Source organism: Motacilla alba, chromosome 1, assembly GCF_015832195.1.
Source record: "Motacilla alba alba isolate MOTALB_02 chromosome 1, Motacilla_alba_V1.0_pri, whole genome shotgun sequence".
In the NCBI taxonomy this organism is placed as follows: domain Eukaryota; kingdom Metazoa; phylum Chordata; class Aves; order Passeriformes; family Motacillidae; genus Motacilla; species Motacilla alba.
Genome location: NC_052016.1, coordinates 100,973,286 through 100,990,558, shown reverse-complemented (window position 1 = coordinate 100,990,558; position 17,273 = coordinate 100,973,286). Strand labels below are relative to the sequence as shown.

The window sequence follows — 17,273 nt, the reverse complement described above, 5'->3', positions numbered from 1 at the left end:
AAAAAAAGAAAGGCTTAGCAGTTTTTTTTTTTAATCTGTGCTGAACTCCGCCATGGCTGTGATTGCATCCAGCTATTCATTTTAAATAAATGGTCATTTTCAAATCGCTTACAAAAGAATGGATCATGTCATAGTGGAAGAGTGGTAGCTAACAAAGGAGAATGAAGTTTTTTACTTATAAAAATATCAGTTCAGCAAGAAGGAGCAAAGAAAAGACTTCTTGATTCCAAATGCAAAATTATATTTTTCAAAGGTTCACAGGTCCTGTACGAAAAAAAACCCACGATTTAGCATTTTTCCTTTTGTTTTTGTGATACTTTCTTGCACCAGTTTCCTACATGTTAATATTTAACGCATTATCTGCATTTAGTTTATCATTATTTGCATATCAATTCAGATTAAGAAACAAGAAGATAAAAGAAAAACAATTTGTATATAATAATGAAAGTAAAAACAAGAGGTGAGGACATGACAGGCAGACAGAAAATACCATAGGAGTAGAATTTTGGCATTGCTGAAGCCAGTAGCAAAACTTATAAATAATTCCTACATCTTATGATCCTAGTCTGTGATGCTTCAGTTGCAGACATGCTGTCTGTGAAACTATTTTAAGACATTTGGATCCAACTTTATTGCAGACTGTGGCTCAAAGAAATTCAACTGAGCAAAGTAGCAAAAAGTCTGCTGGGAAAGTGTTTCATTTTAGAACAGCTGGATTACGTTTCTCATAGTATGTGTACAAAATACAGTAATTTATTGATGAGAAAAGCCCCTGTAATATTACTGGACTCCAGCACACCTGTGGCCATGCTCTTGCCAGATACAGCATTTCTGTTTTGTAATTACTCTTCATGACCATGCTATTTAACCAAGGACTTTAGGAAATAGAGGCCAAAGTAAAGGGAAAGTGCACTACTTATTTGGAAGAGAGAAAATTTTAAATCTCTTTTCTCCAACTATTTGTCTGCTGTAAAAACGCTCAACCACTCTTTAGAAATGCAGTCCAAATGAAATGTTATTTTTGTGATTCCCAAAACAGAGGCATCCCTAATCTTACCCCATGCCAAAAGCCCTAGGAGACAATCTTTATCTTCAGTGTGGATGATTTGACATAAGTGTCAAGCATTTTAAAATAAAAGAAAGAAAAATTCATCTTCAGGGATTTTAAGTTGCTTTATCTAGTTTAGCTGATGCACAGTTTTTAACTGCAGATAAAATCTGCAGTTGAACCTGTGCCATTTTAGGTTTCTTGATCTGCATCACGCCCCAATTCACTGTCACAATCATTATGTCTCAACTGGTGCCTGCTGCTTCACAGGCACACATATGCTTCCAAGGGAAGGAAAACTTTTTGCAGTAAGAAATTTGCAGTAGAGAGCCATGTGTAACCTACTGCCTCAGTTTAGTCAGAGTTACTTGTAAGTACTCATAATTCATTTACAGGAAAATGCTCATCTTTCTGGTGATACAGGCAAACCTGAATTCAATGAAATTCGGATTTGACCCTGGTTTGGGAGCAGTACACATAGAAGAGGAGTATCATGATACAGGGAAACAAGATAATCCAAATTTATTTTCCAGCAAGAATTGAAACTAGTAATTCAGCATGCACCTGTGTTAAATTCTTAAAGCCCACTCAGATGCATTCTAAGTGTTAGCTTTACAACTGTGAAGCTGCTTGGTCCAAAGGGGAGCTTGGTTTTTATTCTTTCGACTTGTAGGCTAAATGTTTTGTGTCAGAGTGAATGGAAAATATATATATCTTGAAATTCTTCTTAAAATATGACTCATTTTATAATTCCATTTTCCTTTTTTTGTATCTGTTAACTTCCAAAATGTGATATAATTCTAAAAAAAAACACCAACAAATGTGACACTTGATAAAGGTTCTGGTTTTGTCTGTGTAGAGAGTATCCCAATATGGTTGAATCTAGGCAAGCTATTGGAACTTAAGAAATATTCACTGAACTCTCTTGAGGTTCCATGAGAGGAGAAGTACAATAAAAAGTGAGTAGGTGCCTGAGCTGCCCGTGCAGTGCAAAGCACATGGTGTCAGGTCAATTCACACAGGCAATCACCCACCCCCAACCTTATAACAAAGTATATGTGTCACAGTTTTATTCTGGAACTTTAACTGAGCTTGTCCAATTGTTTCTCAAAATCTATTAAACAAGAATCAAGGAGCAGCAACAAATCTAAGCTGCAACTAATCACAAAAGGCTCTATGTCTATTATTAATACACAAAATGCTCAGTGATACCTCTCATCTCGTTTTTGTTTTTTGCTTAACAATGTCTTGAAAATATGGTTGGTGTTAGATTATGCTGATCTGTAATATAAAATGTCTTACCTCTTATTTGTTAAATTTCAGCACAGAACAGATCAATTTAAGCTGTACTGATACAATCAATGATACTGATACAACAAAACAAAACTGTTTCTGGAGCTGCCAGATAAGTTGCACAAGCTAAAAGAAATACATCAGAATTTAATTTCTGTTACATAATTTAATGGTCAGTGTATTTGGAAATCATTTAGGGTCGGACTGCTTTTTTATCCTGATAGAATTTAATATTAATCTTCTGGGTTATCTGTATTTATGATTGCAGGGGTATGTGCAGCTGCTGCATTCTGCTGAAGATCTCAGCTATATCTTGACTTCACAGTCAAATCCAGTTATACTTGTCCTTCTTCTGCACTTCCTTTTGTATCCTGGCTTCCATGCCAGATAAAAATTAGTCCCCCTGTAACCTCTCCCCCATGAGAAAATAGATAGCTTCCTTCTCTAATGAGTTACTGGGATTATGTGTGAGGCCAGAGTCAGGATCTTAACTTGAGGTGCCCTGATTGTCTTTTAAGGTATTATCCATAACCTTATGCATAAAAAGTCACAGATGTGACAGAGGAGTAAAGTCAACAAAATGTCCAGGCCATTTTCTTCTTCCCTACCAAAACTGTGACCATGACCAAGGTATAGAAACATGCACACATGCTTGCATATACACACACACATGCATCCCTCCACCCCACAATAACACCCTCAGCTTGCAGAGTATTTATCTGCAGAGAGACTCAAACAGGAATCAGTGTAGTTAGTGGATTGGAAATAGAAGTGGGGTATGAAGAGGGGTGTATTATTACCCTGAACAGCATAAAAGGCAGAAATTGATGTATGCATGGACATATGTATGTGTGGGTGTACATATACTTAGCACTACTCATGATCATGCACTGATGCCTGTGCACTGATTTGGAATTACAGTATTGAACAGGAAAAATGCCTCATCCTTATTGTAGATTCAGCAGATTTCATAAGGAAATAGGGGATTCTGTGAATCATGCACATGGAACTGGAAATCTTCACACAATTATTTCTATAGATTCCTCAGTTGTCGTTCCCTACAAACACAGCAGCTTAACTACAATGCGTCATCTGCCCAATTTAAATTGTATGTAATAAATTAGTTGTTCACTGAGGAAAACACCACCCCTAATCTGCTCTTTTTTCTTCCAGTGTGCTCGCTACGATAATGCATTTGCTGCAGAAATTCTGATTGACAGAGGAGTAAATGTAAATCATCAAGATGAGGATTTTTGGACATCAATGCATGTAGCCTGTGCCTGTGATAATCCTGATATTGTCCTGCTACTGCTACTAGTAAGTAAAGCAAGCCAATGCATTGTGTGCTTGAAAAGGAGACAGAATGGAGCACCCTAAGGTCTGAAACTGCTGTATGAATGCAGCATGTTGCTACTAATCATATCAGTGAAAACATGTACAGTGTTTGGTTTTTCTTGACATTGCTTTGCTGCTCAGGATTTTTAGAAGGCATATTTAGGACTTCAATGAGAATAAATTGCAAACATCACTGTCAAGTATCTCCTATTTCTCCCCTGTGGTCCGGAGCTTATATCTCTGATAAGCACTCAGTCCCAAATGGGACATTCAGATAATTTCTTTTCTTTTCTCCCTGTCACTTTCTGTTGAGGGTTGAGTTTTCAGACAATCTTATAAAAAGCTTCCTCTGAAAAGCAAGTATTGGCTCACTTACACCCAGTATTCATAAAAAGTGTTTGTGGACATGGTCAAAATGAGACAAATTGAATATTTATATAAGCAACTCTGACTTTTTAGTGCTGAGTTTGCACAATATAGTAATAGATATAGCATTCAGCCTTTTCAGAGAGCAGTAGTGTGCCAAGGTGGCCAAGAAGGCCAAAGGCATCCTGGCCTGTATCAGCAGTAGTTTGGCCAGCAGGACCAAGGCAGTGATTGTCCTCCTGTACTCGGCACTAGTGAGACCACACCTCAAATCCTGTGTTCAGTTTTGGGCCCCTCACTACAAGAAAGACACTGAGGTGCTGGAGAGAATCCAGGGCAGTGTAATGGAGCTGGGGAATGGTCTGGAGCACAAATCCTGTGAGGAGCAGCTGAGGGAGTTGATGTTGTTTAGGATGGAGAAGAAAAGGCTCAGGGAAAACCTGAAAGAAGGTTGTAGCAAGGTGGGGGTTGGCCTCTCCTGCCAGGTAGCAAACAACAGGACAAGAAGAAGTGGCCTCAGGTTGCACCAGGGGAAGTTTAGATTACATATTTGGAAAAACTTTCTGTGCTGAAAGAGAAGTCAACATTGGAATAGGCTGCCCATAGAAGTGATGGAGTCAACACCTCTGGAAGTATTGAAAAGGTGTGTAGATGTGACAGATACGGACATGGTTTAGTGGTGGACTTGGCAGTGCTGAGTTAATGGTTGGACTCCATAATCTTAAATCCACCCTAAATGATTCTCTCTTTTAGGGTTCTTTCCACCCTAAATGATTCTCTGGTTTCTGTTTTGTACTTCCTTTCCTAGAACCAAAAACTCTAGCTTTATAGAGTGTGCTCTTTTTCTAAGTTCATGTGATCTTGCTCTTTAAAACAGTAGTTCAGAAACAGTTCACAGTCTGACTTAAAGTTTTTTAGTCTTTTTATATAATTTAAAAATGTTAATGTTTTAAATAGGTCATTGCAAGATCAGAGTTTCTTGTCATACTTATAATTGCATTTCAGTGTTACATGTAAAGGGAAGGGAGATATATTTTTAGACTGTATACTTGATAAAACATTTCATGAAATCTATTTAGGAGATTATTTAGTCCATTCTCTCTGCTCAGACAAGAGCTAGGCACACCAGCTTGCCCAAATCTTCAAGGATGGGAAGTCCACAAACAAAGTCACTGTCCAACATCTACAGTAAAAAAAAAAAAAAAAAAAAAAAAAAAAAAAAAAAAAAGCCAAAACAGACAAACCAAAACAACAAAAAAGATCAGATACAGATCAGGTTTTAAACATTGTCATTATTCCTGGCAAATAAAGGATAAAATTTCCAGGTCATGTTTTATCTCTTGTATTACCTCAATCTGTCCACTGTAGATACCTCTGAAGCCTATGTATCCTTTGTATTCTGAATGTACTCCTAGACTGATAAACAAACTAAAACAGAGCAGTTTATTTATAAAAACCTCTTGCACTCTGGGAAACTCTTGTAATGGAGGGAATTTTCAGAAATTCTGAATATAGTGCTGTTGTCACTAAGAGGAACAGTTTAGGTTGTAGAGGGCATTTGTAAAATTTTCCTTGACCATTTTTTCAAGAAGCTAAATCTAATCAAGTATTGCTGTATGGGGTTATATCCAAAATAATTTTCCTGTGCCTATCATTTGAATGTTTTTGACTTGGACCCTGTTCATTACAAGCTGCCTTCATCTGAAGGTTCTAATTATTTTCTGATAACTTGATTACCTAATACATTAAAATTTCAATAAGCAGGGGTACACACATGGATTTTTGCAGATAAAGTTTGAATTGTCCATATTATTTGTGATACCTTCCAGTAAATCTGCCCACATTTAGGTGGTCAGCACTTCTAAAGGCAGAGTTTCCTTGACTAGAGAAATAATATCTTTATACTCTCCCTTCTAGATTCAAAATAAAGGTTTTAAAATTTTGAGATTTAAAGATTTTTAAAGATATGGCAGAGGAAGGGAAATATTTTTAGGAAAACAGTAAGTTTTGAACCATCACATTAATGCTTTCTTTGATAACATTTGACAATGTGAAGATGAAAATTGAAGTTGGAGAGACTTATTTTTCACAATTCTGAATTGCCTTTGCGTGAGCAATTCATATTAGAAATTACTTTTCCTTGAGGTTAGTGTTTCATGGACCATGTCTAATGTGTAGCATGAACCTCAATAATACCAATATGAGCTACAGTCAGCTTCTATTATGCCACAGTTTTTCATTGGAAGAAAAAATAGTGCTTCTTGTAACCTCAGGAATTACTTTTAAATAAATATTTCCTCTGGACTGAATTTATAGCCCAGACAACACCATATTTTCTGTTTTAAGGATGTGACTTAAAATGTAACGGCATGATCCTTTAATTGTTCAATTCAGATTTCTGGAAAACTGTCACAGAAGCTAGTAGAGATTTCCTCATTAAGGACTTAAAACTTTTCTTGAGAGGGAAGTAGAAAAAAAAAAGCATATGTAGATCCCAGAAGGCTATCAGTGAAGATTTGCTTAAACACTCCCAGTTTCTGACTTCACCCCACTTTTGGTGGTCTTCGTTTTTCTCTGGCTGAGACAAGATAGTGGCTTGTCATTCATCCCGTAAACTGTGGTGACCCACAATTTCTTTGCTCTGGTGGATAGCAATGACAAAATCAAAGGTCATTCACTGCAAACTAGGAGGGGCTGTTGCTGTTTGCAATGTGGTAATTTTCTGTCGTGTCCTGTTAGAAGGCTATTGGAATAGTAATATTGTTTTTGAAATGAATGCAGCATGAAATGATCGAAGCTATTTCTTTCCACAATTCCTGACACTTTACCCCAGGTGGCACAGCTTTCCAGGGACATATTTATGTCTCCTCAGTGTTGTACCTGTCAGCAAGGGGAGGGGGGCACTGGACTGAGCAGCCAGGAGAGACATCCCGTGTGTGCTAAGCAGTTGGTCAATGAGGAGCTTAGCCCGGGGCGGCCGCTGGCGCGTGAGGAGATGCAGAGTTCCGAGGTGGTCCATGGAGGACTGCCTGCTGTACACGACGATGAGGTGGGAAAGGCCATGTTCATCAGTCACTGCTTGGCTGTAGAAGTGTGGCGTGCTCTCCCTGTGGCACAGGGAATTGCTCTTCATGGATTTTGGATGAAGGACGCTCCTGTAGCAAGTTGAAGAGAATGCTGAAGTGTCTTTCATTTAAGAACAAATATGTGTAGGCTTGTATACATTCGTGCCCACATGAAATCTCTTAAGAGCATGAACGGCAACCAGATTTATTGGAGGGATCTTAATGCTGCTGGCTGGGCTACGGGGTGTACCCAGGAGCTGCATCAAAGCTGGATAGCATAGCTCTGAGGGGGGCTAATCAGCCCAAGCTCTGGCAGTGCCACCAGCCTATGCCTTAGCAAGCCTTTAGTGATATACAGCTCAGTGATTATCAGCTCATGAGTGATTTCAGCTCTTAAGGCTTGCTAAGCTTGGCTGGGGCACGCAGCAGGCATTCGGAAGACCAGGAAAGAGAGGAGAGCGCTGTGTGAGGTTCCAAGACGATGTCTTTATTGGTCGTCTTTGTAGCTCTTCCACGGGGTGTCTCGAAGGGTCTCAGGGACAGTGGCTCCGATGAGCCGGGCAGAAACAGGGGTTTATATAGGGTTAGGGAGGATTGAGAATTGTCCAATGGTAAGGGTTAAAGGAAAGTGACCTATAGCCTTACAGAGAGATAAGCAAGGGTCCGAAAGCGGGAGAGAGGGGCTCCTATTGTCCAGTCATCCTGACTCAGCATTCTGTCTCTGGACGCCAAGGCAGGTTCGCAGGGCCTGTGCCTGCTACAGGATCTGCTCTGTCTTGCCTCATAGCCTTTTGAAGGCTTAGGAGTGGATGCGCTGTCAGCAGTTCTGTCCACTTGGGGTGTGGTCTTTTTCATCATTTGGACTGCATTGCAACATTGTATTTTTTATTAATTCCTTACACTTGTTCTATATTGAATTGAAACACTAGCCAAGATTTGTACCTTAGTTCTTTGTCTCATGCTGCCAGAGTTGCAGAATGTCCAAGCACCAGCATTCAGATGCTGCTTCTGCTTTGTTAGCTATAGCATTTTTTCAGTCCTCTCCCTGTCCTTTAAATGGCTATGGCTTTAAACTTGTACCCATCCCTTGCAGTCTAATTGTTCCTCCACAAAAGACAATTTTTTGTCTTCAAATACTTTTAACTGATACATAAGAGTGGGTAACCTTCACTTTACTTGTGCACTGTTCAAACTACCTTCTTGTCGTGACAGCTCAGCCCCACCCAGTTTCTCATTCGCTCCCCCCAGGTCAGAATCACAAGGGTAAAAGTGATTACTCAAACTTGTGGGTTGAGATAGAGACAGTTTAATAGTGAAAACAAAAGCTGCAGACATGAGCAAAGCAAAAGAAAAATTAACTCACCCTGTCCTATCAGCAGGCAGGTGTTCAGCCATCTCCAGGGAAGCTGGGCTCCACCACATGTAACAGTGTCTTGGGAAGACAAATGCCATCACTCTGAACATCCTCCTCCTTCCTACTCCTTTTCCCAGCTTTATATGCTGAGCATGAGGCCATATGGTGTGGGATATCCCTCTGAAGGGATGGGGCCAGCTGTCCCAGCTCCTTTGCACCCCCAGCCTGCAGTGGTGGGGTGAGGAACAGAAATGGCCTTGGCTCTGTGTAAGTGCTGCTCAGCCATAGTTAAAACCCCTCTGTGTTATCAACACCCTCTTCAACATAAATCCAAAACACACACTGGCTACTGGGAGGAAAATTATACAATCCCAGCCAGAACCTGAATACATGTGGTGGAATGAACATTGACACTGTTGCAATTTTGTATATTAAGCTTGGTACTCAGGCACCAGGGTAGGTAGATAAAAATACCACTTTGTAGAACCTTGTATTTTCTTTCTTTCTTTTTTTTTTAATTTTTGTTCACTCTGTCTTCATTATTTTGCATCATGAATTCCGTGTTTTTGAGGATCAGCACTTGTTCACAGTCATATTGAGCTCCTACATTCAGTTCTTTTCCTCAAGATAACTATGGCTATGTTGCAAACCACAGGTTTCTTTATGACTTGCTGTTTATTACATTAATTTCAGAGCATAGCACAGGTAATCATAGTGAAGCTGTACAGTTTGGCTCACACATTACAGGTTGATAACTATGATTTTTCTTTTCTACTGTACCTTTGATTTATTTTGGTTTTGGGGGTGTTTTTTTTTCCCTTCTTGCACTCCCAAATAATCATGAAATATTTTGATGTTGACTGACCCGAAGTTAAGAGCAACAGAGAAAAAGAAAGTTGATGAGATTGTGTTTTTATAGTGTACTTCACTTAATTTTTCTATGGTCAGAAGGTACCTTTTAGTGAGCAACATGAATGTTAGAGTTTCACCATCTTCAAGGCAGATCTTGTCAAATGAAACTAGGAAGGTGGAGTATTTTGGTGTTTGGACAGTATGTGACACAGTAGAGATTTATTCTTTATTTATTCTTTTATAGAACTGAAAGCATTGCTGTGATAAACCTGGCACTTAATTAACTAGAAAAGAAGAGATTAGTACTACATCCTCAGAACATTCTTAATACATTTCTTTTAACTGACCTTACTAGGAAAAGTAAGTGTACCTTCTGTCTGCTAACTGATTAAATGTTTCATCGTGTACTTTTTGGAACCTAGAATTGAAGCACAAAATGCAAATCTGGCATAAAAGGCTAAAAGTACAAATAAATAAAAAAATTAAGGGTGAATATTTTTTCACTCCCTATTTAAGAACTTAGGAAAATCTGTGCTTGGCAGTGTGCAAAAGGGAATTACTGTAAAATCATTCATTAGATTTACAGCAAAAATAGATGAGCAATGTCAGGTATCTAATACTATCCACTGTATGTGTAACCTACTTTTGATTTTGGTGTAAAATCCCCTCTCCAAAAACAGATATATTTTTACATAAACTGACTTCCTGGTGGGAGTAGAAAGGAAGTCTTTATGGGACTGTAACTCTCTTTTCTGCTCCCCCATGCAGTTGAGAATGGCACAAATCTGAAGTCGTGTACTCAGACAGCAGTTCCATAGTTATTTTGCCCTTGTTCTTTGCGACTGCATCAGGCTGTGTTAGCAAGCAGAGATGAATTATCAAAATGCCATTATCTTTAAAACTTAAAGAAAGGTCTTTCTATTTCATAGTTCCAGAAACAATTACTTCCTCAGAGGAAGCAATTCTGCCCTCCCACTCAATCTTGCTCAGTATGACTTCCTCCTTGGAGTCAATATGAGAGGAAGCAGGGAAGGGGAAACAATGAAGAGCAGTTAGAGGTCATGAGGAGACAGTGGCTAACAGTTTACAGTATATATGATCATGTAGTTCAAAAGAAAAATGATTCTTCTGTCTTTCTAGAGGCAATTAACAATATTTGTACTAAGGAAATTTAAATAGCATTTTTTTCTTGAAAGCTGTGGGTATCTATTTGAATTCACTCAGTTTGCAGAGGCTGGTGGATGTGTGAGAAGTGTAGGAGGGAACTTCCAGAGAGTGTGTACTACTGGCTTATAGCCTTTCATCATTGCTAGCTGAGATAACTTAAAACTAACCTAGATGAAGGCCACTAATTAACTAATCTACGTGATGCCTTTTAATTAGCTGCTAAACACCAGATGGCAAAACTTATGGGAAACTGTAGAAATATTAGTCCTTCTCCATAAAGACTGGCAAAAAGTGATGAATCTAGCTAGTCATGCAGCACTAAAGGTGGTTTAAGGAGAGATAAGATCAGGAACTTAACTGGATACAGCAAAATGGTCAAAGCATTTAAGTTTGAGCACTATCATGAAAGTAATGAGATAGCCTAGAGAAGAAATCAGGATCATATAGAGAGAAAAGAAATAGCATTGAACTTCAATTGACAGGAGAAATAGCCAGTGAAATAGAATCTGCAGTTCACTGTACAAAGAATGTTAAATCATGGCATAAATCAAAGCCTTTTTACATGGGAAGTAGACACAGAAAATAAGATGTAAAAGTCTGTAAATATTTCTTTGATGTCTAGAAATCTCACCCACAAACCGACACACTTTCCCTCTCTGCTTCTCTTCGTCCCTCCCTCCCTTTCATCCTCCCTCCTCTGTCCAAGTGGAAAACATTTGGGGCTGGGGATGAGACTTAGGGCACAGACTGTGGCTGTTAAGCAGCAGATCTGTATACACTGGAGTTCTTAGCATCAGAGCATTTCCAGAAAACAAAAGCTTCTGGAGGCAAAAGACAGTTAGACCTGTTGGAAAAAATACCAACCCCAGTTTTGGCTGGAGCAGATCAGGAAAAGTATGCTGAGAGATGGACAACATGGAAAAAATGGGGAATTTTGGATAAGCTTCTTTCTAATTCTCTTTTTCCCTAGAGAAGAGGATCAAGGAATGAAAAGATAATGAAAATCAACATCTGGCTTTGATCTTCAGTAAACATAGTTTTGTGCTATGAAGAAGATGGTCTGGGGATGTTCCACCACTGGGGGATATTTGTAGAAGGTGAAATTCATTCTTCATGCCAAGTGGCCTCTTCTTGAATCATTGACATAATTATTCTGTGAGTTGCTCATGGGGTAACTAGGGAATTGAGGAAAACTCTTAGTTAAATTGCAGAAGTGAGAAGCTGCTTGGTAGTGAAGAACTTGGTAACAAGACAACAGCCTAGCTATTAATAGAAAAATGGGCCTGAGAGTTGCTGAGGTTTCATTAGGATTGGCTCTATGACATTATTTTATTTAGAGTTTTCAGTGATAGTCTTGAGAAGAAAAATAGAGGTCTGATAATGAAATGTGTTGAAGACAATGCTGTGATGTCTTATCTTTTGGGGTGAGGATTATAATGTCGTGCAGAAATCATAAGGTATCTTTGAAGACTTAAAAATGGCTTGAAATTTCAGTGTACAAATACAAGGTCGTGCTCTGAGCAACAGACATTTCTGTGATATGGTCCAGAACCATCAGCTGGAAATTCAAAAAAAGACCTCAGAGCTTCAGTCAATTTTAAGACAGTTGTGCGCTGCAAACATGTAATTGCAGGTGGGGAAAAAAACAGATTCTTGGATTTGTCAGAATGAAGATGTTGCCGAGAGAAAGGGAAGAGTGGTTTTTCTACTGTTAAAGTACGGACAGCCTGCAGTTAGCTATCTACAGCCACTTTCAGGAATGGGAAATTGTACCAAAGAAACCTGCTAGGATAAGCATGAGAGTAAAAAGCCTATCTTAAGAGAAGGGAGTAAAAATAATATGTTGTACTTAAAAAAATCAAATCAGGGAGGTTGAAATTCCTGTAAGTATATCAGGATAGAGGAAGGGATAAGAAAAAGCTTCTGAAACTTGAAGTTACTGCTAGCATGAAAGCAAATGATTGCAGAGGTGTCCAACAATAAAGACAGAAATTAAACCAAGCTTTCTTAATGTTAGGAGACATATGTTGGAAAGCAGCATTCCATGCAGGAGTAATAGGGATTATAAAACCCCAAACCTGATCCCTAATTGGCTTTAAAATTGATCTTAAAATTGTGAATGAGATTCTGTGTTATGTGTGACCTACATTACCAAAGTGATGCTTCAGGAGATCCATTCTAGTATTATATTTACACATGACAGCTGTTCAGAAGGCTGTGTGGATATAATTATTCTGATTGTGTTCGTAAGACAATAAAGTAACATACAGAGGATATTAAAAACATAATATTGTGAAAAATAAATAGCAAGTAAAGTTATATAGTAGATATTCAATGCCTGTCAGACTGTGGTAGATTTCTATAGCCCAAAAACAGACAGGAGAAAAATTCATGGAAGAACATAGTTCAGAAAGAAAAGTGAAGTACTGAGCAAATATACCATTTTTCAAACATTTGAAAATATTTCTGTTTGTTTGTTTTTAATACTGTTTCCAGATATTCAAAAGCAAAATACATAATGGCCAAATAGCATGAAATCAAAGGAGAAAAAAAAAAAGGGCTTTTTTTTTTTCCTCAAGAAAAGAATCCCCAAGGCACAAAGGCTAGATGTTTAGTCTCTGGAAATAAGTTGAGAATGGCATTTAGATCAGTAATTCATTGTGTTCTTCAGAAAAATTCATTATTAAAAAAAAAAATCTGGATTTTCAATGGGAAGAATGATGCTTTATTATTTTTTAAAATGTTCGGAAGTTTTGTCCTCAGGGAAGATGGACATTTTCTAGCCAAATTTAAATAAAAAGCATGTGTTTAATTTGTATACGGGATTGGAAAGTCAGTATTATTTAGTAATCATGACAACAATGTACTTCTTTCATTTGGATCTATATATCTTTGTGAGCAATGTTTTCCAACTGTGACAGATTTTTACTTCATTTTGACATCAAGTATTGACATAAACGGAACTTAGAAGCAGACCATATCATTAGGTGGGTCATTAGATCATTAGATTCTGCTATGATCATCATCAGATCATAGCAAAGTCACCATATCATTAGGATTTTTTTTTATTAAGTATTCAACCCGGTTTTTCTCATTAAAAATATAATAATAATATAATAAAAATGTTAGTACCATTAGTGAATAAAATAAAAATTATTTTATTATATTATTTAATATATTATTTATTTGGATAAGAGCTGTTCCTGAATGCTAAAAAAAAAATTCCCCAAACCACTCAAACCAACAGCCTCCTCCCAGTTGTATATGGCTTTTTATGTGTTTTCATTTCAGAAATACTGGAATGAAATATCACTATGGCATAGTTTGTAATGCATAATTTAGGAGGGCTTGGGAGCATGAACCTTTGAAAAAAGAGCCATCAAACGAAGGTCCATGAATTCTTGATTCTGTGAGTGAGCCAGTAGGGGAAATTGCAGCACTGATACAATTTATCAAAAGTTCAAGGACAACTTACCTTGATATGCCACCATAAAGATTGATGCGCAAAGTCATTGGAAAGAAAACTGCTGCAGGAAAAACTGGCTTATATATTGAAAGCAGATGGTTTAGGTAAATTGTAACAGTGCAGGGTTAGTGGAGCTAATAAATGAGGTGGCGCGAAGGTCATTAAAAGACTCAGGTTTGCACATGTGTTTGAAGGCTTTTCAGTTAGAATAGGAAAGGTGGAGCAAAACCATTGATTTTCCAAATCTAGAATAATTGGTGTGGACTATGCGTGGAAAAAGTAGGTAATTCAGTTCAGTGTAGAACAATATAAAATAATGAGACTGGGTTGGATAGTGAAGTGTAGGAGTTAAAGTCATGAAAAGAAAAATAATGGAAAGTTGGATGTACTTTATTTTTTCTGGTTTGATAATGAGTTTGAGCAAGATATGGTTGCTGCCTGCAAGGATGAAAGGCTAAAGAGATGTCGGAAAATGTATAAAAGCTGGCTTATGGAAACACAGGAGAAAACTAGCCTTTATATTATTTCTAAATAACAGCTGTATCTTCAGCTACTTGAAGTTGACGTTTATGAAATCAGATTTGTCTGAAATTTAAATTTCTCCCATTAGAAACTATGATATATTGTGAATTTTTAAAACACAGTAAATAACATTTTTCCAAATGTTAAATAATGGAAAATATTTGTTGAATTAGTGAATACTACAAGATTACTGACTTGCATTTTTTGGGAAGAAGGAAGTTCCTTAAAATTATGACAGTACTGGAAGGTGGAAAAAATCATTTTCTCGAATGAAGACCAGAGAATGGTAAGGGATTGATTATGGACAGTTGTTTCTTTGCAAGGTGATAGGCAGTTGATAGATTAATGCCTATTACTTCAACATTGACTGCTAAGATTACACTTTATGCACATGAAGAAAAAAATTTGTCTGATAAAACACATACACAAATCCTTGAATAGCACAGCCTTATATCTTTGAAGTATTTATTTTAATTTCAATTTTGTGTAAAATTTCATCACTTTTCCAATATTATATATTAATCCACAGAGATCAATTATTGCAAAGAGACCTGGAGTCTTATGTTTGGTAAATATATAAATGCCAGCTGTGGTTATACTTGTGTTGCTAGAATTTATAAATATATGTTTTGCTTTATACAGTAGTGGATCATTACAGGATGCTTCTTTTCTCCATTTTGCCTGCAATAAAGCTATGTTTTACTAACTGTCCGATTTTGTACACAAGTGACTGCTCTTGCTAACCCCAGGAAATGATCTTTTTAATTTCTAAAGTATGAGATTTGTTTGACCTTATGTAATTACAGGCTTGCTTAATGGTTATAATGTAACAACTCTAACTGTGGTGTCAGATTAAAAGACTTTTTGACAGACAATTCCAAAGGCTCACTCCCTGCTGTGTGAAGATTTTCTTTCTATTTGTTCTAAAAATTAAAGGCAGTAATTTTGAAAAGTGACCTTTTGTTGGAGTATTATAAGTATATAAAACAGGGACTGATCATTTTACTGTGTGCTTGTCATAATTTTTAATGATTACAATTAAAATAAAATTAGAAGAAAGTGTGCTTCTATACTGTTATCAGAGACATTCAGTGCTCGAATAATTTCTTTTTTTTCCATAAGCTCTGCTACTGATGGGAAGTTTGCAAGTCCCATGTGCAGAAACAGATGGGGAAATTTTAGTCTTTAGTCATCAATGCTCTTTGAAGTTTCCTTTCTAATTCCCTTTTCTTGCCAAATAATTTGAGTGCTGGCAATATCGAGTCAAATACCCCTCCTTCTGTACTTCAACTATCCTTTTTTTGACCTCATTCTGATCTTTTGGATTTTTGCTGCAGTGTCTTAATAATAAAACAGAATGAGAATGCTATTCTAGGCAAAAAGAACTTTTTTTTTGGTGATATATAACATGCAAGTCAAGTGTTCTATAATTTCTTCAAGTCTTTAGTCTACCTCCACTTTCAACAAAAACAGAAAATTTCAGTGAGAAAATACATTCTGAATTTTTTTCTTTTTTTCACCCTTTCAGATAAAATGGTTTTAAAAGAGTTAAAAGCATATCAACTTATTTTTGTGACATTCAAACAGGTACATCCAATTCATGTATTTTTTCCAAACAGAATTCTTTTTTTGCATACTAAGTTAAAAGGAGTGTCTTCATGCTCTTAGAGACCTTCTGCTACCCTAATGCCTCATCTTTTTGTCTCTTTTTGGAGAAGCCCTTACTGAAAATGTGCAACGTGTATTTTGAACCAAGAGGTATCTTCATAAAGTAGGAAAGTAAGAAAGAAACACCATTATTGTTTTCTTTTTTTGTCATACTTGGCTTTGGAGATGAAAATCATAGATATATAACTCTTCATTAGCTGCTCTTTCATGTAACACTTTTTTTTTTCAATGGAAGGAAAATTTTTGGCAGGTAAAATATTGAAATATTGATATTGTATTAAGACAAGTGCATATCTTGAGAGTAAGATTGGTTCCTGTAATTTCTGATTGAATAAAGCATGTGTGCAGGGGCTGGAGAATTGGATGTTTAAACTCATAGTTATGTGAGAGCCCTAGAACTGAATATGTTCTGCCCATGGCCTGTCACACCAGAAACTGTAGATTTGTTTGCCCTACACTGTGGGTAAACTAAACTGTCTCATGCCTGAATGCACACCTAGCCAATAAAAGCAAGAGAAAAAATATTGTTGTTAAGGCCTGTTTCCTCACAGATATAAAACCGACAGTGAGTACATATGAAGACAAACTGAGGCTGAGGCAATTAGTGTTCAAATTGTATGGAAAATTTAGTCATGAATTTGAGGTAGAGATTTTCATGACATTAAGAATGATCAGTTGAAGTTGTTGAAAAACTTCAGAATAAAGTATGGAAGTTAAGAAAGAGAAATGGACGTAACAAAAATAATTCTGTTCTTCAAAATTCTAGTCAAACTAGCTGGATGTTTCTCAGCATTTCCAGATATTTGTGGGAGAAGAGAGAAAATAAAAATAATTGCTTGAGGCAAAGCTAAGTCAAGGAAATCAGACTATATTTAGCTTAGAAATTAAGACCTTGAATTCTAAGAAACCTTGGTGGTTTTTATCAGGATTCAGAATTTGAAGAACCAGCATGAAGGACAACTTGCTGTCTGATTAAAATCCAAGTACAAATCTGTATGCCTTTAGAATTAATAGAATGTTCCCCAATCCTCATGAATTTTGTAGTTCTAGGACATGGCAATAGTGGTAACTTGAGAAATGTTCATTACTTTTTATTTGACCTCTTCTGAATAAGTCGGTTTTAACTTTTTATTTCAT

The 17,273-nt window shown here is 37.0% G+C and overlaps 1 protein-coding gene across 7 annotated transcripts in view; it reads left to right on the top strand.

Moving 5' to 3' along the window:
* The window catches only part of MYO16 (myosin XVI), a 363,630-nt gene that overhangs the window by 124,574 nt on the left and 221,783 nt on the right, over positions 1-17,273 (top strand). For all 7 annotated transcript variants that reach the window (XM_038163728.1, XM_038163644.1, XM_038163898.1 and 4 more), the window contains one exon: positions 3,515-3,658. In XM_038163728.1, coding sequence (XP_038019656.1) covers positions 3,515-3,658 — 144 coding nt within the window. The remainder of the gene's footprint in view (positions 1-3,514; positions 3,659-17,273) is intronic.